This window comes from Podarcis raffonei, chromosome 14 (genome assembly GCF_027172205.1).
Source record: "Podarcis raffonei isolate rPodRaf1 chromosome 14, rPodRaf1.pri, whole genome shotgun sequence".
Classification (NCBI taxonomy): domain Eukaryota; kingdom Metazoa; phylum Chordata; class Lepidosauria; order Squamata; family Lacertidae; genus Podarcis; species Podarcis raffonei.
Window position 1 is genome coordinate 51102400 of NC_070615.1, and position 22746 is coordinate 51125145.

General features: G+C 43.9%; 1 protein-coding gene across 5 annotated transcripts in view; it reads left to right on the top strand.

Annotated features, from left to right (window-relative positions):
* SDK1 (sidekick cell adhesion molecule 1) overlaps positions 1-22746 on the top strand; it is a 589097-nt gene that overhangs the window by 452556 nt on the left and 113795 nt on the right. For all 5 annotated transcript variants that reach the window (XM_053365834.1, XM_053365835.1, XM_053365836.1 and 2 more), the window contains exons 24-26: positions 13578-13687; positions 17787-17937; positions 20014-20251. In XM_053365834.1, the coding sequence (XP_053221809.1) occupies positions 13578-13687; positions 17787-17937; positions 20014-20251 (499 nt within the window). The remainder of the gene's footprint in view (positions 1-13577; positions 13688-17786; positions 17938-20013; positions 20252-22746) is intronic.

Genomic DNA, 22746 nt, shown 5'->3' on the forward strand with positions numbered 1-22746 from the left:
ACCGCAGATCTCAGTCAGCACATAAGCCATGGTTACACTGCAGTGCATTGCTGAAACAACATTCCCTGCATCTCTGGGGATGGTTGTGACACTCACAACATGCAAGGAGGGGAGAGTGCTCTCCTGCTTGGCCACTGCAAGAACTGGATAATGATGGACTAGATAGGCCATTGGCCTGATCTACCAGACTCTTCCTATGTCCATCTTGGCTAGCAGCCATTTACAGTCTTATCCTTCATGAATTTGTCTAATCCTCTTTTAAAGCCATCCAAGTTGGTGGCTCTCACCCTGTGGGAGGGAGTTCATGGCTTAACTAAGCGCTGCATGAAGAAGTACATTCTTTTATCTGTCCTGAACTTTCCATCATTTAGCTTCTCTGGGTGTCTGTGAGTTCTAGTGTTGGAGAGAGGGATAATTATTTTTTCTCTTACGCACTTCTCCATGCCATGTGTAATTTCTCTCACATCACCTCTCCCTCGCCTTTTCATTTTGGTGGCCCTTTTCTGAAACTTTCTGCTTCTTTCCTTCGTTTTCCCAGCTTTTTCATCTTAATGGTTTCTATTCTACATTTTGCTTTAAAAAGCTACTCCGGGTACATTTGTGTTGAGATGTATCATTCTTAAACTGCAGAAATAAGGATTTGTATCAGTGTTTGGATGTCCCATGTAAACCATTCTGAAGACATAAGAACAGTAGCCTGAAATATAATGCCTGCTAATCCGAGCCAATCTTTCTTTATCTGCTGCCTCTGGCTTTTTACAGCTCCAAGTCAATTCCTCCTTCCTTCGCATCTTGCTAACATTTTACTTTGCAAGACTCAGTTTTAGAGTTGGTCTGTTCTTTTGTCATTCTAAATCATGTGTCTGCAGTATACTTGGAAACAGCCTGTGGTTTGCAAATTGAAAGCTTTTACTCTGCATCATTAGACAGAATCAGAGTTGGCATCTGGGTGTTCCTTTAACAATAGCACAAAATTCTTCAGTGTGCTTCTTGTCATAACACTTGCCTGAAGGGCAGTGTGTTTCACCAACAGAAATAGAATTTTCCCAGACTGCAAAATTAAAATGTACTTAATTTTAAAATGCTTCTCTCACATTTCAGAGGCACAGCAGTTCTGGTATTATGAATCTTTCAGGGCTTACTCACCCTTTACATTTTTGTATTCAAATACAGACCCACGGATAGAAAATACACAGAGCTCTTATTGAGCATGAAGACTGTACCTATATTACATTTGTTACACAAATATCCAAAATACCATAGTCAGTAAAATATCTATTGGAACTCAAACTCTGACAAAAATGTAAGATCTAACGAATTCCTCCATTGCCTCACAGACAATTTCATTTTCCACAAGCTGGAAGAACTGGCCCTTGTGAGTTGAGGACCCGCCACCCGGATAAGAGTATAATAAGACACAAAGACACATTATTTTAGGTTAATGGGCAAAATTAGGCCATAATTTTTATTGGTTACAGCATGTGAGTAGTATTGGCTTAGGCACTGGATGAAACAGCAATACAAGACTCCACGGGAGTCATATCAGGATTGACAACCAATGGGAGGAGCTTGTTGATGCAAATACAACTGGAAGCTCCCCCATGATGTCACAGGGGTTGTGCCATGGCCCTAGTCACCAGCAGGGCATCGGACAGGATCCATGACCACCGGATTTCTTTAACGGAATACCAAAAGGAGGAGGGGTAGATGATGGCGCATACCCAATCCTCCAACACGCACACATATTCCAGTGCCTAACTGCCAATACCAGAAAGTTGTGATGAATTGCTACAAGGTAGGCGAAAAAACCAAGAGGCTGGTGTCAATTTGCCAACTGGATAAAAAAAAGTTTTACCAGGCCCCTTGGGCAACCAAGGCAACCAACCGAAGTCCATAGCAAGGTCAATATGAAAAGAAGCTGACCTAAGAGGGAGGGAGGGAGATCCGAAGAAAGCAGGAACAGGCTGGGAGCAGAGCGCTGCTGCAGCTGTTTAAATGTGGCTAGCCCCGCCCACCAGCCAGCTCTATTGGTCAGCTGGAAGGCTTGGCCGCAGAAGCAGAAGCAATCAGGAGCAGAGAGCTGAGTATGCCTCCCTGCCCCACAGCGGGAAGCTGCTCCTGCTCACAAACCCTCCCCTCTGGGTGGAGGAGAGGCCTTGCCAACAGGGAGGAACTGATTGACGAAGGACGAAGTGGAAGTACTAGGAGACATGGGAGGAAGGGATCATGGCCTCCTGGCTTTCATGATGCAGAGGCAAGGGAAAGCTGATTGTAGTCAGACATGCACTCTGGACTTGAAGAAGGCTGATTTAAGAAGCTTAAGGAACTACTGGGTGAGATCCCATGGTCAGAAATATTCAAAGAGAAGGAAGTCCCGGAGGGGTGGGAATTTCTTAAAAGTGAAATATTGAACGCACAAATGCAGACAATTCCAACAAGAAAGAAAAGTGAGATGCATCTAAAAGAACCAGATATGAATGCAGACTTTCAGGGGAAATCTGTAACTTTTCAAGTGCATCCTTGTCTCTCAGTGGCCAGACAGATGCTTCAATAGGAAGCCCACAAGCAGGACCCAAGCACAAGAGCCCTCTCTCCTCCTGTGGTTTCCAGCTCCTGGTACTCAGAAGAAGTGCTGCCTCCAACTGCAGAGGCAGAGCTGAGCCAATTTCTTAGTTTCCTCTATGTACAAAGGAGCTGATTATAAACCTGATGAAGAACTGATGGTCTTTACAGAGTGACTTGGCTCCTTCACTAAGCTTGAAATAGCATTGTACATCAGCCCTGGCTCTGAATGCTCCCCTCCCCCCCAACCCCAGAGCAAGAATACTTTTTCGGCTTTGTTAAGCAGCCTTTTATCAACTGTAAATGTACTCCATTGCCTTTGAGATGACAGATGGCACTTGGAGAGCATAACTTGGATAAGAACCAGGATTCAAGGTTCCCAAGGTGACAGGAAAGTCTTTGCCACTCTGTAGCATTGAAGTTGAAGCCCACTCCAAAAGTTTGGTGGGAGAAACATTATTTGCTGCCTTGGTTTGTTAATAAGTCCTAGGCACGAAGCTGGCACTTGAATCTGGAAACTGATATCACGGCAGACATCTCCAGTGTTACAATCAGTCCATGTTAAGTGAGGGCTCACTTCCATTTGCCCTGCTACTTTCTCCCAGGAAAGCCTTCAGTTCAGTACTGAATCGGAACAAACAGCAATCTGGTTTTCTATTTGTTCTGATTTGGCGCTAAAGAGCGCAGGGCAAAGGCAGAGTAATAGGAATAATGAATTTATTATACTCCACCCATCTGTCTGGGTTACCCTTGTCACTTTATGCGGCTTCCAACAAAATACATGAGAGGGGGTGAACCACATCAAACATTAAACGCTTTCCGAAATAGGGCTGCCTTATAATCTAATAAAATGCTGCAGCAGCCTTTAGTATCAGCTTAGGTAGCTTGTGCCATTAAAAAAAAATAATAATACTAGACAGCCAGGTTTCTAATATATTTCTACCACCCCGCATCCTTCAGGAAGCAGGTGCCTATCAAAATCTTGCCTAAAGCAAACTTCCCCTCCCCAAGCAAATGTGTTGGTTGATCCTTAAGCAAAACTGAATAGGAACCAGTGACATTTCTCAGAAGTGTTGTTATAATCCCATTTGTATGGATATAGATCATCCCTAAGCAATCACCAGATTTTGCCCGAAGCAAAATTTGATGTGAATTTGGAAGTTCCTCTTCTGGCAGAACATCTGAGGAAGTTTGTTGATAGTCAAATGTTTGTCAATAAGACAAACAGCTTGAGCTTAGTCTACTCAGAAGTAAGTCCCATTGATTTCAATGAAGCTGATTCTCAGGCAAGTTGCTACAGGATTGCAGTGGGAACACATTTTTTTCCAGGTTACAAATTTTGGATACAAAAATTTGCAATCCCAATGCACCTACAAAGACCCAGCCACCTGGAGGGAAATGCGATAGTCAGAAATATATATGGCCAGCATCCAGCTGACATGCCTGCTAGTGTTTCTGGATAGGTTTATTTTTTAAAAAAAAATAACAAACAAACACAAACACATACCAAACACAGGATATTGCAAGCTGCTTTTGGAATATTAATTTCAAAAGTAGCTTCCCATGTAGGAAAACATGAAGTCCCTCAAAACCTTTTGGATGCATGGAATCAACCAGGTTCTGCCAGTGACCAGGTGCTTCACCTCTACGCCTTTAAACTGACTAAACAAACTTTCAACAGTATCTGAAAATTTAAAAACAATCATCAAGTACAAAAATAAATACATCAAATGCCCAAATTAGGTGAACTAATTTAATGCCATTGGTAGAGGGCACTTAGTCTGTGACCCTCCAGAGCTTGTTGGACAGCAGCAGCCATCATCACTGGCTGAATCAAGATGGAGTTTACCACATCTGGAGGACAACAGATCAACCACCTATGGCAGCTCCCAGTGTTTTCTTCAAGGCTTCCCCATGAAAACTTCCCAGTGAATCCGTGCTTGTCAAGAAACAGCCAAGCATCTCTGAAGACACAAGATTTACCCACCCTGGAAGAGTGGCAGATGAAGGTGATGGACTATATGGAACTGGCGGAAATGACTGGCAGAATCCGAGACCTGGGAGAAGAGTTGGTGGAAGAAGATTGGAAGAAATTTAAAGACTATCTGCAGAAACACTGTAAAATAAATGAATGTTAAAATGATGTTGGATTGAAAATAAGTGGTATTAGCAACAAAGTTAATAAGAATATGTAAAAATGGATTGATAATGGATGAAAATATAGAGTTATAATATGTTAAGATATAGAGTTAAGATAAATGAAAGAGGGTAAGGATTTGCTGATTTGATTATGTAAATGGGAACACAAAAAGGGGAGGTGTGAGGAGGTCAAGGAAACAAGCTAATGAGTTTAAAGATATAAAAAAAATGGATTTGTTTTTAAATTTTTTCTTACTTACTCGTTTTTTGTATTTTGTATTTTTATTTTTCTCTTTTCTCTTTTCTCTTTTATGTATTTTTGTATGTCTTTTTTAAATTTTTTCCTTTTTGTATGCTTTCTTTTTATTCTGTAAGCCTTTGTTTTTTGTAAAACCTTAATAAATATTCTATTAAAAAAAAAACAGCCAAGCATCTCTCAAACATCATATTAAATTCAAAAATCGATCCTAAATTCTTCATGAGTTGGTTTTTCTTCCTTTCTGCATTTTCTATGTATGGGCATTCTCTCACGTTTTTATACCAATAGGTCTGTTCATTTTTATTCCCTCTCTTGTGACTGCAGAATCCGTTTTTTTTTATTCCTTACCTCATGGCAGGTCAAGATGTTCTTGAATTTGTAATCCCATCATCTTGATTTATAGAAGAGCCATATGACATACTTCTTAAAAGGTCTATTAAAATTTATTAGTGCTAATTTTTCATCTCCCTCAGACTGTACACTTGAACCCAGCATAATAAAGCAAAGCTGAATTTCAAAGCAAAGGCATCTCTTCTTTTAAAAAATAAATCCATGAATTAGGCCATTTATGTTAAAAACTATACAGCTGTATTTAGAGATTGCTATTGTAAAACATGCAACTTGTCGCAAACTCTGGGAAGGGTCCCAAGATTCAGAAGAGAAATGTTGATAAATCTATTAAAGTCTGTTCCAAAGGACATGCAATCATGCCATTTTTGTTTTGGTGTTGAAGTTATCCCAAGCTTTGGGGATGACTTTGTCGGCATATAGTGGCAGCAGTTTCTCTAGTGCTTCTTACGCTAACTGCAACACCTGTTTGCTATCAGTATAATGTTGCGTGCTGGGTTAACATTGGTGGGAATTGCATGACTGGGAAGTTCACCATAGCACTAATGGATATGGTGGGTTCACTGGTGCAGCTGGCATGCAGCATGATTGCTGGCCCCCCACTCCCTGTACACAAACTGGGGCTTAGGCCATGGAGCAACAGCCCCTTTACATAACCCTTTCCTGTATTGAACTGCAAGCTTATTTCGACTCAGCCTGTGCTTAAATGAATTCTGCACAGTATCTAGTCTTTTAAGATGCTCAACACATAACACATATTGCCATTGTGTTGGGAAATACCATGAAATGTGACTGTTGTGCTTAGCCATAGATGCACTTAGTTTAGGACTGCACTGGCAAACTTCTCTACGAGTTTCTCTAGTTCCACGGGTTAAGTCCGATTTTCAATGTCAACGGAGCTATTAGGATTCATCCATTGTATGAGGCGCTCCTCTTGATGTCGTTTTCACTTTAGAGCTTGGTAAATAAAGTGCCCGAGACTCTGACAATTTTATGCTTTTGCCGATCTTTAAATCAAAAACAGCTGAATCGATTTAAGTACTCTTTTGTAAGAGGAAAAAATTGCATCCGGGCTGACAGGCTGTGTACCAAATTTCATCCCAAAGCGATTTCAAATGACTGAGTTATAAACCTCTGTAATGAAAACAGTGACATAGCCTGAACTATTGCTGAACACAGGGTGCCTGGGTAACAATGGAGAAACATTGTGTTCCCATTGAAAGTGACGAGGAGCTGATCACCATTTCTTGCTTGGGAAACATCTCCCACCTTTCATATTACCATTTGTCTTTGGGAAAGAAAAGAGGCGACTCTTACTTTTCATTCTGGTATTTGATTAACTTTGGCTGGAATCATTTTTATTTTAAAATCTTTTAAATCTCAGGGGCTTTCTTATCTTGCACATCCCACCAAAACCCTCACAGACTGCTTATCTTTTCAGTTCTTAGCAGGGTCAGGATATGCTTCAAGGGGTTTGGCAGTAACATGGGGTCTCGGGTCCCATCCATGCTGAGCTTGGTTTTGACTTTGCCACATGCTGTCTCAAATTTGCCTGTACTTGAAAAGTTACAGATTTTCACTGAGAGTCTGCATTCATATCTGAGCTGAGTGACAGGCCATAGTCCCTCTCTCCAAGCCCTTGGTTTTGTGTGACTCCTAGAGAAGTTTTTTTCTATTTCTGCACCAAAACTGATTTCAGCGCCTTGGTATCAGAGAGTTGCCAAAGGGAACTTCACCTCTGTATCAAGTTCATGCCCTAGGGCCACATCAAACTGGTCCAGTTTGCTTCACACCTTCTCACAGGAAAATGTATGAAAGCTGCATGGCCACCACATTCACTGCTTGTGAATATATGTCTTACGTTCTGCCTAACTGTGCTGGGAAGCAACAGCCAGTCTTCCCATCAGATCCTCACTTGGGCATGAAAGCCATATCTGGCTTGCACACTTTTGCCTGTATGGTAGTCAGATGTGTTGCATATTTTGAAGCAGGTCCCAATTCATTAAAATACTTGCAAGTTTCTGAGCCATCAAACCTCTGATCAAAAAGACTCTGATTATGCCAAGTAAAATAATAATAATAATACTTTGGATCATAATACTGTAGAACTTGTTTCTGATGAAGATTGGAGAGCACAAACTATCACTTTTTGTGGAGGAAATGAACAGGAAATGAACAGGAAATGAACAGGAAAATCATCCGCATAAGCCCCAATGGGTTCAATGGCATTTATGCCCAGTTAAGCCTGTATGGCATTGTAGTCTAAACAGATCAACTGCAACCGTGTCATAGGAGTTTATCTTTAAACTTCTTTATTCATTTACAGGAAAAGTTTTGTGCAGCTCGAAAACTTGTATGCTCACCAAGAGAAATGGTTCCAATAAAAAAGTGATATTGACTTCCTTGCATTGCCCTTTCCGTTCTTGTTGGCCATCATGGATATTGCCTCCCTACCAAAGTTGTCTTGACTTTAAACTTTATTCCTTTCCCATCCCATCCTCGTCAAAGAATTGATGATCAAGACAGATTGGAAATGCCGTTCATAAGCCAAGCAGACTGGGGAGAATATATAAGGGTGTTCTCTTGGACATTTACTGCGCCCTTGCAAAACTGTCATGAAAATTTACCAATGCAGACACAAGTGGGCAAGCTGAATTTTTCAAGGTCGATTTACCGTATTGTGAGCACCAATTACTTCAGATTCAAGTGAGGTTTCACACATCTGGTGTAAAAGGAATGTCTTTATAAGTTTTCTTGGGGAGAAAATGCTTTTGGCTTACATGAAACTTCTCATTGATTTTTATAAAGATCTTGATGTAAGGCTGCAGTTATTGAGGCTAAGAAAGCAATGTTCATGCCTTATATTTGATCTTTCTGTGCTTGAAAAATGTCTTAGATATTGTGGGTCTTGCCATAAGCTAAACATTTATTTTCAGGAATGTCCATTTGGCATGAGATTGTGTTAGGAGAATTTTGAGATCACAAACCTCGAATATGAATACTTGCCGAAATGGATGATAGGATTAGGCCTTGCACCTTATACTTCTATACCTTCTTTTTGTTACTTTCTAAATAAGATTTTGTCAGCCTTAGCGGAGAGGTATTTGAAATGCACACAATATTTTTGCCAGATTGGTGCATTGAATCAATTCTGCTTGTAAGCAGGGGTTTAATTGCTTATTACATTTCTATCCCATCCAACATAAGGGCAGTCGGATGAAAGGACCAGGGCTTTATTAGCCTTTAATTAAGGCAATATAGCTCACAGCTGAACTTTGGGGGGTTGTAGGCGAAGTCTGTGGCTAGTGGGCGGGGTACACAAGCAAAGTGTTCCTGCTCCCAATCTCTGGCATCTCCCTGTAGGATTGGGAAGGACCACCCCTTTTGCTTTTGAAACCACGAAGAGCTGCTCCTAATTAGCAGAGAAAATACTGAGCTAGATGGACTGTTGTTCTGACTCATACTGAGGCAGCATCCCATCTATCTTCCTGCTCATGGAATTCCCATGCAACATGGAGTTATGCCTTGGGTTGCTGGGAGAATGAAATATACAGACGGCATAGGGTGAGATGGTAAGATGGTGATGCTCACTTCTGCTGCAGTCCACAAACACCAATGAACCACCCTCCAGATATCTGAGCATCTCCTGGTACAGCTTAGCTATAGAACACTTTGCAGAAGAGCTGGAGAGCCCTTTGCTTCTGTGGGAAGAAAGGAGCTGAGATGCTACCCCTTAAAAAAAAGATGAGGCTTCTCAGAGACCTGGTGGGAAACACCCAGGAGCCCATCCCAAGCCTGTACTAACTCTCCATGTCTATTGGGCAGTGAGTTCCTCCATTGACTGAGAAACCGATTTAACTCTGTTCTGGATTCTTGCTTGCTATTTCTACTGAGAGAAGGCAAAGTGCTCAGTTGCGTTTCCTCCCCCCCCCCCTGTCTCCATTATAAAACAACGTTCAGCAATTTCCAGGCAAGAGAGAGATATAATTATTGTCTCTGGACTGCAGCCATTCTATCGATGGCCTCCCAGGCCCCCAAGCAGGTAGCAGGCCACCTGTCATCCAGCTGGCTTTTCAAGGAGGAATCTTCTCATATGCCAGGCATAACCTGAGTCAGCCGTCCCCTCTGAGACCTTACCAATCATCTTCTTTAATGATTGAAAGCTGTGCTCTGGCTTGAAGACTCACTCGGGACATCCTTTCTTGGTGCTTGCCCATTTGTTGCTCCATGAGTGTAAATTGTTTAAAGAGTAACGTTCAGAAAGCTGCTCACCTCCCCGTTTCCTACTGTAAGCTCCTCACTGCATGGGGCCTTCTCTTTTCTTTTCCTGCTTTTTCATTTCTTTTATATTACTTTGAGAAATACCATGGACACCGATAGTCTATACCACGGACTGGCTGGATGCAGAGGATTGGTGGGAGGCGGCAGCGGGGAAACCCCCAAGGGAGCCCCCTGGGAAGTCAGCTCAGAGCCAGGGGATTGGTGGTGGGATGACAGTGAGTGGCCAGGGGGGAGGAGAGCAGATTGGGAGGAGGAAGAGTCATATGCAGAGGAGGTAACAGGGTTTAGTGAGCAGGAAGAGTCAGGGCAGAGGACAGTTCAGACTCGGAGGCAGAAGAGGGGTCTGGAGAAGTGTGGGGCCAGAACACTGAAGCCCAGGAGTCTCCCCCTCCTGCTGCAGAAGCCAGGCTTCCCCCCTTCCCCTTGGTCTCCCAGGGCACACAGGGAAATGAAGTGGGCTGAAATCAGTTGTTCGCAGGCGTAGTTTGAGACTGCTTGGGAAAGACCCAGGGAAGGAGGAGCATTAGTGGATACTGAGAAGGCAAGGCATTCAGTCCACACTCCTGCCTCCTCCAGGCAACATCTGCAGAGAAGGGTTGCTGGGACCACTAGACCAGAGTGCTTCTGTTTCACTTTGAAGAAAGAGTTAACTTTACTACGTTCTGGATATCTGTTGTTGTTTTTTGCTGCCCCACACCTGACCCGAGCCTTGACAGTCTATTGCGTTGATCTTTGCATTATTCCATTTCTAGCCCAACTTTCTGTCATTTTGTTTTTCTTCACTTATTTATTGAATTTATATACTGCCCTATACTCAGAGGTCTCGGGGTGGTTCGCAGAACAAAATCAAAACATTAAACCACAATATAGCAATACCCACTCACCACCACCACCCCCCGCAAAAAACACACATTTCAAAAGGGCATAGAATGTCAATCAAACCAACCCAAGGCCTGATTAAAAATGAAACGTTTTTGCCTGGCACCTAAAGGTGTATAAGGAAGGCCCCAGGCGTACTTCCCTGGGAAGAGCATTCCACAGGCAGGGAGCCACTGCACAGAAGGCCCCGTTCTCGTGTTGCCACCCTCCAGACCTCTCGAGGAGGAGGCACACAAAAAAGGACATGAAGGGCATTGGGGCTTCCCCACAGCCACTAAGGGCCACTGTGGGGTTGCACTCCTTTGCTGTGATGTTTTCCTGCTCCTGATCTCTGGCGTCCCCAGGTAGGACTGGAACAGAAACCCACCTGTCCCATTTGCTGAGATAGATGGATCAATGGTCTGACTCAGTACAAGGTAGCTTCCCATCTTTCTTTCTCATCATGGATTTCCCAGGTACTTCTTTGATTTTTGTGGATTGCAGTAGGAAGAGCACAGCAAGGAGATGGCCAGCCTTTCATTTTGTCCCCTCCCTGGCAGAAAGAACTGCTCTAGCAGCCATTTGCCCCGGGACTGCAGAGCTGTAGACTCCTAAGGCCTGCAAGTGTCTGTTGTTCCTTCATTCTGTATTACTGCATTCTGTATCATTGCCATCTGTTGCAAGCTACCTCAAGGATCATCTGAATGAAAGGTGGGGTAGAAACCTTTCAATTTAATTAGTTAAGGTGGAGCTTCAGCTAAAGATTGAAATTGTCATGATGACAAGAAAGATGGGCAAAGGGAACCAAAGAGACCTAGACCCAAAACAGCTCTGAGTGGCACTCCTCTTACGAAACCGAATGTGCTCACCACTCTAATTGCCAATGCCTGTCAAATAGGGCTTTCATCAGGGGGATGCCCTACCTGCATCTATAGAAAATGGCTTTCAATTTAGTAGTGGAAATTCAAGCTGCATGTCACTTTCCGGACCCATTTTCTTAACTGTGGGAGGATCGCTGTGGGGTTTTTTTTGCGAATGTGTTGTTGCTGCAATAAGTTGGCGGCAACTGTTTATTGCTGTAAATTCTCTAGCCTGCTGTATCCTTCCCGCTGTTTTAAGACCTCGGCCATTGCTGCCTTCTTTCCCATCTCTTCCTCTTTAAGAGTGCCCAGCCCTCTCCCCTAAAGGTGCCATGGGGGAAGAAATGCTTCAAATCCCTATTAGCGCTCTGACCCTGCTGGCGCAGTTCTTGCAGATGGGCTTTGCTGAGCTGGCTGTTGGCCACTTACAGTGGCTAATTAATACAAAGCGCTGCATAGTCTCCAAGCTGCTTAGCCAGCAGGGATATCTAAAGCTCCTTTGTTCTTCGGCTTTTGTTCCATTTCAGATCTTTGCACAGAAGCATGATCCTCCAATATCCCTGAGCTCTGGAAATGGATGCCAAAAAAAAATTTCACTCTGCAAAGTGCAGGAGGTAGTGTCCAATGTAGATTCCAGACATTGAAGCAAACTCCCGAGTGTTTGAGTTATTTTTTTATTTTTAAAGATTCTAGCTCTCGGAGCTAGAAGCATGTGGGCATTTTTATTTTTTATTTGTTCAATAGGCAAGGATAGGCCCCCTGGATCTACCTACTTTTCTGACCTACCTCTGTTTTTCTGTGAATCCTCTTCTATATTTCCGGTGCTGGAAATGTGGTTTATTGTATACCCAGTGTATTCTAGAAAAATCCTTCTTCCAGGGCACTCAAAACATATGAAGAGTACAAACAGGATAACAAAAAGAAAAGAAAAGAAATTATGCTACCACGAACAAATAAAATGCATGTTTTTGCAAAGTTTACTATGGAAATTTATATGAAATTTGACAGTTTGCAAAATCAGGGGTGGGAGCACGGTTGCACTTATAGCCCAGGGATGGTTTCATAAAATAATGTAATGTGTGAAGAAAATAAGCTAAATGCTAAGAAACCAAAGTCCCTCGTGGACTGGATAATCTTGACATTTAATATGGCTTTGCATGTAGTCATAAAACATTACTGACTCCTTGAGTTTTTGTGAGTTACTCCCTGATGAGAGGTGCCTTGAAGCAGCCCATGGTGGAAGTCAGAACGTTCCATGTTATCCCATTTCTCATAACAAGAAATCAACCTCTGGGTTGGATCTCCACCATCATCATTGATCTTGTGTGGATTATGGATCTTTCTCTGTCTGCAAAAACTGATGCTTGGTTTACTGCTCAAACTACCGCTTGCTGGGCTGGTGGTACCATCAAGCATTGTTACTGATGGCTCCCCTGGGTTGCCTGAAAGCCAGCAGTTCACAAGGGGAGTGTAACCATGAGTTTTGTGTCCTTTTAAAGGAATACTGCAAGGGGCAATGGGATAACGACTTTGCCTGCAAAGGACTGCTTGCTCCTGTGCAAGATGGCCGGTTGGCTGATACCATCTGGAGAGGCCCTTCTCTCAGAGGCCAGGAATCCTCAGTTGGGGTGCCTTGGCTTTGCAGTGTCTTATCCACCTGGCACCCATTTTTAGGAGTTTTGTTTGCCTGAGCCTTCAGGGTCACTTAATTTGTGCTGGGTTCCCCCTCCCTCAGCTGTTCAGTTTGGTGCCCTCTTCCCATTTTTTAGCCAACAATTGTTTTTTGGTTTTGCAATTTGTTTGTACTTGCAACATGCCTTGAAAATGATGGTCAATAGTCTTGATCAGGGAAATGGGAACGGTAGGTCTTTGTTCCCCACTGAAGCGGGCAAAGAGGTCAAGGATTCTAATATCAGTGTGGGGTAATAGAGCATTGGACTAGGACCTGCAAGATATCAGGATTCACTTTGCCATAAAGCTTACTGGGTGAGCCAGTCACACACTCTCAGCCTGACCTACTTACCTAAACTAGTGCTCTCAGTGTTCATGGCACTAAATAGAGGTCCTCACCCCAAAGATCATACAAATTATAATTCAACTCAGGGGAAATAACAGAGGAAGGGGAGGTGATGGGGTAGACAGGGAACCAATGTGTGATTCTCTCCACTGAAAAGAAAAAGGGCATGTCTGACTATATTCCAAGGAACATTTCCCAAGTGTGATGTTGTCTAAATGACGAAGGAAAAAATAACTTCCCACCCTCTCCACAGGTTGGTGTTATAGGAGAGGAAGAGGAATGGATAACTTTGTGTGAAGTGGAGAAAGAATCAGATGCTCAGATGCTGGAGATCCCAAACCTCACGCCGTATACTCATTACAGGTGAGAACAGCAAGTAATTAATTGCTGCGCCAACATGCTACCAAGTGTCAGCAAGGGGCAGCTTCCCAGCCTGCAAGCAGCTGGTGGGAGGAATGATGGAAGAAAATTTACACCTTGAAAGCGTTTGCACTTCAACGACCCCACTTGATGTATTTTAATTGTCACCTTCACGTAGCAAAATAATTAATCAATTTGGCAATGGGAGCAAGGTATGTAAAGTGCACTGCTAAATAGTGCCGTTGAATAACTGAACACATACCTGATGCAGATTTTGTCTAGACTAAAAGTTGCACCAGTTCAATTAAAATTGATCTTGTTTCGTTTGTGGGGAAGCTGGACTGAAATTGGCTGAATGCTCATTATATCACTTTGGCTTGATTCAGTGGCTGAAGTCAGTATAACTTACTTCTCTTTTCTTCTCACCCCAGCCCCATCATTCTACTTAAATGAACTCAGGGGTGCTGCAGAACCAAACAAGACTCCCATCAATGTCAAGTGCCGTCAATAAGAGGGACATCCCACTCCTAATTTAATTTAACAATTCTGCCTGACCTTCTTTGACTATATTTGAAAATTCCACCTCCTTAGCCTGTGAAGCTGCCCCAGAAATGCAGATTTAAGGAGCAATAACTTTTCTGAAGTTATTCTGGGCCTGGTTGGTGCCTGAGAGGCATGATTCCCAGGCTTTGGTAAAAAAAAACACAAGCAAAAGCTTTGGTGCAAAACTGGGGTGGAAACACTTTTAAACTGCTGCTTTGTTTATTGTTGCTGCTTTTTAATCTCTTGTTTACTACCGTATTTTTCGCCCTATAGGACGCACTTTTCCCCCTCCAAAAATGAAGGGGAAATGTGTGTGCGACATATGGAGCAAATGCAGGCTTTCGCTGAAGCCTGGAGAGCGAGAGGGGTCGGTGTGCACCGACCCCTCTCTCTCTCCAGGCTTCAGGCAGCTCTGTGCAACCCTTGGGAGACTCTCCCGAGGGTTGCGCAGAGCTGCCTGCAGTCCCGGGCTTCATGCAGCTCTGTGCAAGCCTAGGGAGCCTGGCGCGAAGTCGCGCCGGTCTCCGAAGGGTTGCGCAGAGCTGCCTGCATTCCGAAGCCTGGGGCGCGCTGAAGAGCGCAACCAGGCTTCGCGCAGCTCTCCGCAAGCCTGGGGAGACCAGGGCGACTTCCCGCCAGGCTCCCTAGGCCTGCGGATAGCAGGCTGTTCTCGGGGCTGGGGTCGGGGGAAGCTCGGGCTTCCCCCGCACGAGACCCGTGCCTGGGGGGGAAATAAAAAAAAATTCTTTATTCCCCTCCAAAAAAAAACCTAGGTGCGTCCTATGGGGCGGTGCGTCCTATGGGGCGAAAAATACGGTATATTTGTTTTTGCCTTAATTTTTGTCCTGGAAATGTCTTTACATCAAAGGGCAGGCTGCACTTTCACCAGGTAGACAGATAAATGCAAATCAAACTCTCCAGCGCATTTACTTTTAAATAACCTCACCATTTCAATACAAAATTATATTATGACGTATTTCAATATAAAATGACATTTGGAAAAAATTACATAGAAGGTTAGCTGCATATTAGCGTGGCACCACAAAAGCAGGCAACCAGTGGCACTTTCATCAGCCTCACTTCCCTTCTCACCTCCTGCCTCTCAGCCACCATTGTTTATTTCACAATAAATGTGTTAGGACTTAAAAGTGCCATGGGCTTTTTTTGTTGTTCCTGATCTAAGAGAGTCTCTGGAAAGTATTTGCAAATGCAATAAGGTTGCTGATAGCATTTCCCTTGTTCGTACTTATTCCTCAACATCAACTTAATGTGTCCCTCTTGACAAGGCATTTCGGTCTAAATAAGTTATATCAAATGGCGAGGAACAAGGGCAAAGGTCTGTAATGTTGCTATTTTAGCAAGTACTCTTCACAATAGAACATTGTTGCCTAAAAGCATTCTGAGATCCTGGAGTGGAGGAGTTTTTAGCAGCTGTGAGTCACATTCCCACAATTCAGAAAATAGGCCTGGTGTATGTTTGACCAGATTCAGTTATTTATATAAGTCATCTGCTGCATTCATATATGCTTCTGATAAAGCTAAGTGTTGGGACAGAAGTGGTGAGAGAGTTCTCCGTAGAGGAAAATGGAGCACTTCTTTGTAAGGAACAAGCGAGCACCAGAAAATAGAAACAGCCTTTCTTTCTGGCTTATTTCATTCCAGCTCGACACCTTTGCTACTTTTACAGTAATGCATATGCATTTCCTTGGCTCTGTAGCCCCAGCCTTTGAGTTGAAGTTGGGTGAAATTTTTCATCATCATAATAGATTGCGTTAACAGCACTTTTGGATGTTTATGAGACCAACTGAATAATGTCACCTGGGAACAGGCATGAAGGAATATGCTGGGGAATAGCTCTGACTGACCTACTTGCTTATCATACTTAAAAGCTGTTCCTGCTTCACTTCCCTGTATCAGATTGCCACACAGGAGCAGGACAGGAGGGTGGGCAGGCAGGGGGACAGCTGCTGGCAATGCTACCTGGGTGCATTGCTTGATGAGAAGTCCATTATACGACACTAGCTAACCCAACGTAAGAGTCTGCTCTGATCCATCCATTACGCTTTTGCAAATTGATCTCCAAACTGAATTTCTTCCCTCACATTCGCCATCCTTTTGAGCCCTCTGAAGCTATTGTGTGACTGTCCATAAGATGATGAAATGAGTCGCGTCTCCCAAATGCCACTTGGGCTTATCAGCTCCATCATCTTGCCAGGTCTTGGCACGGCATTCCTACATGATGAAAAGGTGGGAGGGAATAGAAAGCACTAATTATTGGACTTAGACTGCATCTTTGTCAAATGTGCTTCTTTTGTACTGTGCCCTGTCAGTGTTTGGGAAATTAATGGTGTTGTTTTGCTTAATGCATTTTCCTTTAATGCACTTCCTTAACGAGATCTGAGCAGATAGACTAATGGCATTACACAAGCTCGCACAACCTTTCTTCAATCCCAGTCTTTTAATGCCAGAAAGCCAGTAGTCAGCAGGGACAAGTTGAGCAGCTAACGTGTTAGCACAAGGAAGCCTGAACGGACAGCCTCTCCTGTCTCTTTTGTTATGATGGCCGTATGCACCTCTAATGCCTTTTCTAAAACTGGTGCCATCACAAGGAGGAGTGATTGCTGTCATGATTTGGAACAAATGGGATTGGTTTTGATCCAAGTGTTCATATTTGGAAATCTTGCATCAAAGGCAAGCTATTTGTTCCACATCAATGGTGTTTGGGCAGGGATCATTAGGGAAGTCTTTGGCAATGGACTCATTCCAGAGAAAGTTGCTCAAACGTAAATGGATTTAAGGATACGGTTGCTTCTTTCTGGATTCAACTCGATTTGATAGCCACATTTGCAAAGAGAAGGGAAGCAACCTCTAATTGGTTTAATCAGTGGGTTAACCAACTAAAGCTTTAGGTAATGATGGCCGATTCTAATTGGGGAGAACAAATTTTAATCAGGGAGGCTGAGAGTCAAGCTCACCCTTGTTCATTTTAGATGCTGTTTGTTCTTTGTGTGAAACTGTAATAAAGAATGAAATAATAAAGAATGAAACAGGGAAATATTCAGGTGCTGAGGAGAAACAAACCATGACCTCTGGCTCAGCATGACCTCCCAACTAGGAATCCTGGTTAGTTTTGCTCCAACAAACCATGATCAATAAGCCAAGAACAAACCTTGGCCACAGTTAGTGGCATATTGGGAGTGAAATTTTAGAAACTAAAATTTCTGTAATTACTTGAAAGCCCAAACAAGAAATCTGCCATTTTCTTATATTGCGCTTTCCAATATATATTTTTTGACCTGCTCAGTGGGCTGTCATTATCATTCTTTCAGTTTGAGTTATCTGATCAAAAAGAATCTATTTGCCCCTTGAAAATCTCACAGTTGTAACAGAGCAAGGAACATATGTCACCTGCCATTTTTCTTTGACCAATGCTGCTGTTAGTCACTTTAAAAAAATCAGTTTGATGAACAAGGATTTCCAGAGGTTCTGTTTTCAACCCTGCGTGGCTCTTCTAAATCTTTCTGTACACTTTCTGTTTGTTCCTCTCTGTGTCCTTCAGGTTCAGGATGAGGCAGGTGAATGTGGTCGGGCAAAGTCCGCTCAGCCAGCCGTCGCGTGTCATCCAAACTCTCCAGGCACCACCAGATGTTGCGCCAGGCAGTGTGACTGTGCGCACAGCCAGTGAGACCAGCTTGTGGATCCGCTGGGTGGTAAGTTGATCATAACAAAACAGCGCAGGAGGAGGAACAACATTCAAACTTTTCCCTTAGGCAAGGAGTCCAAAACTCACAAATGACTTTTGCAGAGAAAGCCATTTATTTCCTTTTTCCCAAGCACTGCGGTCATATCTGAAGCTCCACATTTCTGGCTATATGCCAGGATAGGATGTGCTCACTAATGGACCAAACAATAAAAGCATAGCGAGGAATTATAAATGTGATATAATTGGAATAGACCAGATGCTGCCTCTTGTTTGCTTATGTTGATGTGTTTCTGAAGAAATGCCATGAAATTTGGTTCATTGTGTAGCCACTTTCATCCTAAGTTACTGAAATTGCAAAGAGATTTTTTTCCCCTACACAGAAGGAAACAGTGCCAATGTGGAGGTTATATCCATGTGATAGATTGCAGAGCTAAGTGATTAACTCTGGAATCGGGTGATAAATTGCAGGGCCATTGATAAATGAATTTATCATGTGGCTTTGACTGCTGTACCCACCCCTCAGCCTATCTGACTGAAATCCATTCAATTATTCCAATTTCCTCTGCTATTCCACTCCAAACAGCCTTCCCAAGGATATTTCTTCCTGGTTATCTTCTCAGCACCCAGCGGATGCTCCCAGAGGCTCTTATGTAAGACGGGAACTGCTGCAGCTCGTCTGGCAATCAGGAAAACGTTTTGTGCATACGTTTCCTGAATGCTCAGAACCCCTTTGAATTCTCCAAGTCATCAGGGCATTCCTATAACAACAGGGAATAAATGTCTACTCATATTTGGCATCTGGTCTTGGGAGCTTGCTGCTCAAGGGAGAACAAGCTGCAGATCCTGCCAGGTGCACCCAAGCTTTGGGTGTGTGCCGAAAGTAGCTCTTTGGATCCCGGTCAAAGAGGCGGGAAGTTATTGTAAGCAGAGAAGATGGATGAATGGGCAGAGAGCCAGCGAGGCAGGCAAAGATGAAAGGGGCGTATCATGTGACTTTGCAATTAACTGCATTAATATTGTTGCTGGCCATTTGTGCGTCTCTGATAATGGTCCAGAAAGAACTATCAGCTCCGGAGATTTTTACACCCATGAATTAAAGCCTCATTTATGGGCCAATGAGACAAAAAAGAAAGGAGAATATTCTGTGCTTCCTGAGTTGAGGAGCAAAGACAGATCTGCCTATCTGCAACACGCTTGCAAGTTGTGACAATGTTGAGCTGATCCTGTGCAGGGTTGGGATTAAAGGAGTTTTCTGCTCCCCTTCCCATCATTACCCTTCCACCGAAGCGGATATGGACATGACTGATCCAGTCCAGGGCTGGCCACTGCAGCCTTAACATCAAGGCACTAAATCCAAACAGTCACATCTTGGAAGTCAAATGGAATCCGTTCTGGAAGTCCGTTCGACTTCCAAAACATTGGAAAACCCAAACACGGCTTCTGATTGGCTGCAGGAAGCTCCTGCAGCCAATGGGAAGCTGCGGAAGCCCCGTCAGACATTCAGCCTCCAAAATAACATTTGAAAACCGGAACACTCAGTTCTGCATTTCAATCGTCTCGGAGCCGATTTGTTCAGTAGCCAAGGCATTTAAGATCTGAGGTATGACTGTACTGGTGCCAAGTTCAATGTTCACGGTCCACAAGTGAACAAAATATTACAGTGTGACATGTTCCTGTTCAGGTGCCAGCCAGCCAGCTAGGTGTGCCCTGTTCCAGGATATTCCATTTCATCCCACCTCTCCCTCATGTGCTCCTTTTGGGAGGCGAGGGGCAGTGTCCCCCTGTCGATGAACATTCGACATTCTTTGGCCACTGAGCACTCTCAATCCTCATTAGGGTGTTCTTGGGTTTCCCCCCAAGCTCCTGCAAGCCCCCCTAAAAAACCAAAACCTTCCAGATACCTCCCTCGGGATCCACACTTGGAGAATAAAAGGGCTGTTAGTATATGGTGTTTCCTCCTGTTTGTGCCAACTGAAAGATCTGACCCAATGTGGGTGACAAATGTCACAGAAGACCACACCCTGCACTTTTAAACCTCCATCTTGCCCACCACTAACATGCCACCCTTTCCCTCCATGTCCAGCCTCTGCCTGACTCCCAGTACAATGGTAACCCAGAGTCAGTGGGTTACAGGATCAAATACTGGTGTGTGGATGTGCAGCCTCTGATACTGACAAAGGTAATCAATGATCGGTTGGAGAGGGAGCACACCATCGAGGATCTAGAGGAGTGGACAGAATACGAGCTGCAGATCCAAGCTTTCAACGCCATTGGGGCAGGACCCTGGAGCGAGGTGATGCGAGGTCGCACACGGGAGTCAGGTAGGTTGTGTGGGATGACTCTCGGTGATCGCTAAACTCCTAAAATGATATCTGCTTTTCCTTCTGATTTTACACTGGCCTGCTGCTGGCTTGTTTAATGTATTTATATCCTGCCTTTCTCCCAAGCTGGGATTCGTGGCTGTTTCCACTGTTTAAAGACATCGTTATGAAGTACAAAGTAATTAGATGACATGAAAACAATGGTTACAATACATTAAAGCACGCTTAGAACCAGCATTAGAGTACAGTTTGCCCTGACAGAGCCCAGTGGTCAGCACAGTCTGCACTTCAGTTTCTAAAGACCTGTCTGAAAATGAGGGTCTTAGCCTGCTGGCAGAGGGATGGCAAAAAGGGAGCCAGTCTATTCTCCCTTGGAAGGGAATCTCACCATCTGGGAGCAGCCACAGAAAATGCATTCTCTCTGTCTCTTGTGTGACTACTAAGTGTGTTGATGGGACTAAGAGAAGATGCTTATCTGAGGATCTTAGCACCCAGGCAAGTTCATACAGGGAGACATGATCTTTCAGGTAGCCTGGGCCCAATGCAAGCTGACATTGGATTTGTTGTTGTTGTTGTTTAGTCGTTTAGTCGTGTCCGACTCTTCGTGATCCCCTGGACCAGAGCACGCCAGGCACTCCTGTCTTCCACTGCCTCCCGCAGTTTGGTCAAACTCATGCTGGTAGCTTCAAGAACACTGCCCAACCATCTCATCCTCTGTCATCCCCTTCTCCTTGTGCCCTCCATCTTTCCCAACATCAGGGTCTTTTCCAGGGAGTCTTCTCTTCTCATGAGGTGGCCAAAGTATTGGAGCCTCAGCTTCAGGATCTGTCCTTCCAGTGAGCACTCAGGGCTGATTTCTTTAAGAATGGATCGGTTTGATCTTCTTGCAGTCCATGGGACTCTCAAGAGTCTCCTCCAGCACCATAATTCAAAAGCATCAATTCTTCGGCGATCAGCCTTCTTGATAGTCCAGCTCTCACTTCCATACATCACTACTGGGAAAACCATAGCTTTAACTATACGGACCTTTGTTGGCAAGGTGATATCTCTGCTTTTTAAGATGCTGTCTAGGTTTGTCATTGCTTTTCTCCCAAGAAGCTGGCGTCTTTTAATTTCGTGACTGCTGTCACCATCTGCAGTGATCATGAAGCCCAAGAAAGTAAAATCTCTCACTGCCTCCATTTCTTCCCCTTCTATTTGCCAGGAGGTGATGGGACCAGTGGCCATGATCTTAGTTTTTTTGCTGTTGAGCATCAGACCATATTTTGCGCTCTCCTCTTTCACCCTCATTAAAAGGTCCTTTAATTCCTCCTCACTTTCTGCCATCAAGGTTGTGTCATCTGCATATCTGAGGTTGTTGATATTTCTTCCGGCAATCTTAATTCTGGCTTGGGATTCATCCAGCCCAGCCTTTCGCATGATGAATTCTGCATATAAGTTAAATAAGCAGGGAGACAATATGCAGCCTTGTCGTACTCCTTTCCAATTTTGAACCAATCAGTTGTTCCATATCCAGTTCTAACTGTAGCTTCTTGTCCCACATAGAGATTTCTCAGGAGACAGATGAGGTGATCAGGCACTCCCATTTCTTTAAGAACTTGCCATAGTTTGCTGTGGTCAACATTGGATTTATTATTTATTTATTGCATTTCTTTGGATATATATGTATATAAAAGTCTCACAGCAACTTAGCAATATTCTTATGCATTGAGGGCACTTTTACATAAGTCATATGCAGCTCCCTGATGCAGACGCGGCGCTCCGAGGCACAACCTTCCTTCTTGCCCAGGGGGCAATAAGACGGAACCTGGAGTGCAAGAGACTAAGGCACAAAGTTTAGCTTCATATCTCTGCTGTTGAAAGCCATTTGAAAACCTTACTAGAGGTATCAATAATAAATGGAGATTAGACAAATTTGTGGAGGATAAGGCTGCCAATGGCTATGTTTTACCTCCAGTGTCGGAGTCAGTCGGCTTCTGATACCAGTTGCTGGAAATTGCAAGTAGGGAGAGCGCGACTGTGTTCAGCTGCTGCTTGCAGGCTTCCCAGAGGCATCTGATTTATCACTGTGAATCGTGGGCTTTGGTCTGATCCAGCAAAGCTCTTTGAAAACTACACAATACATACAAATTCAGGGGGGGGGGATGTCCTGAAATTTGTAAATGAAACTCCTGCACAGGAGATAGGAATTTTGTGCAGAGGACTGCATGTGAGGGGTGGTTGAGCTGAACTCGTTACCTTGTGGCCATTTTCTTGTGTTCAGCATCATCCCTCTGGGTCCCAGATACATCATTACCTTTGCTTGATGGCCTCAATGGTAAGGAATCCTGACCAGAACAGTGACTCACTCATAGATGCAGTGGGTAGCCTCTTCGGAGGGTGAGTCATTCTGCCTCTTGCCCGCATTGGAGGTGATTGGATCATTCATTCAGTCCCAGTGCAAAGAGACAGCAGAACTCCCTATTCCATTTTTGCTGATTTACTGGGAGGCTGAT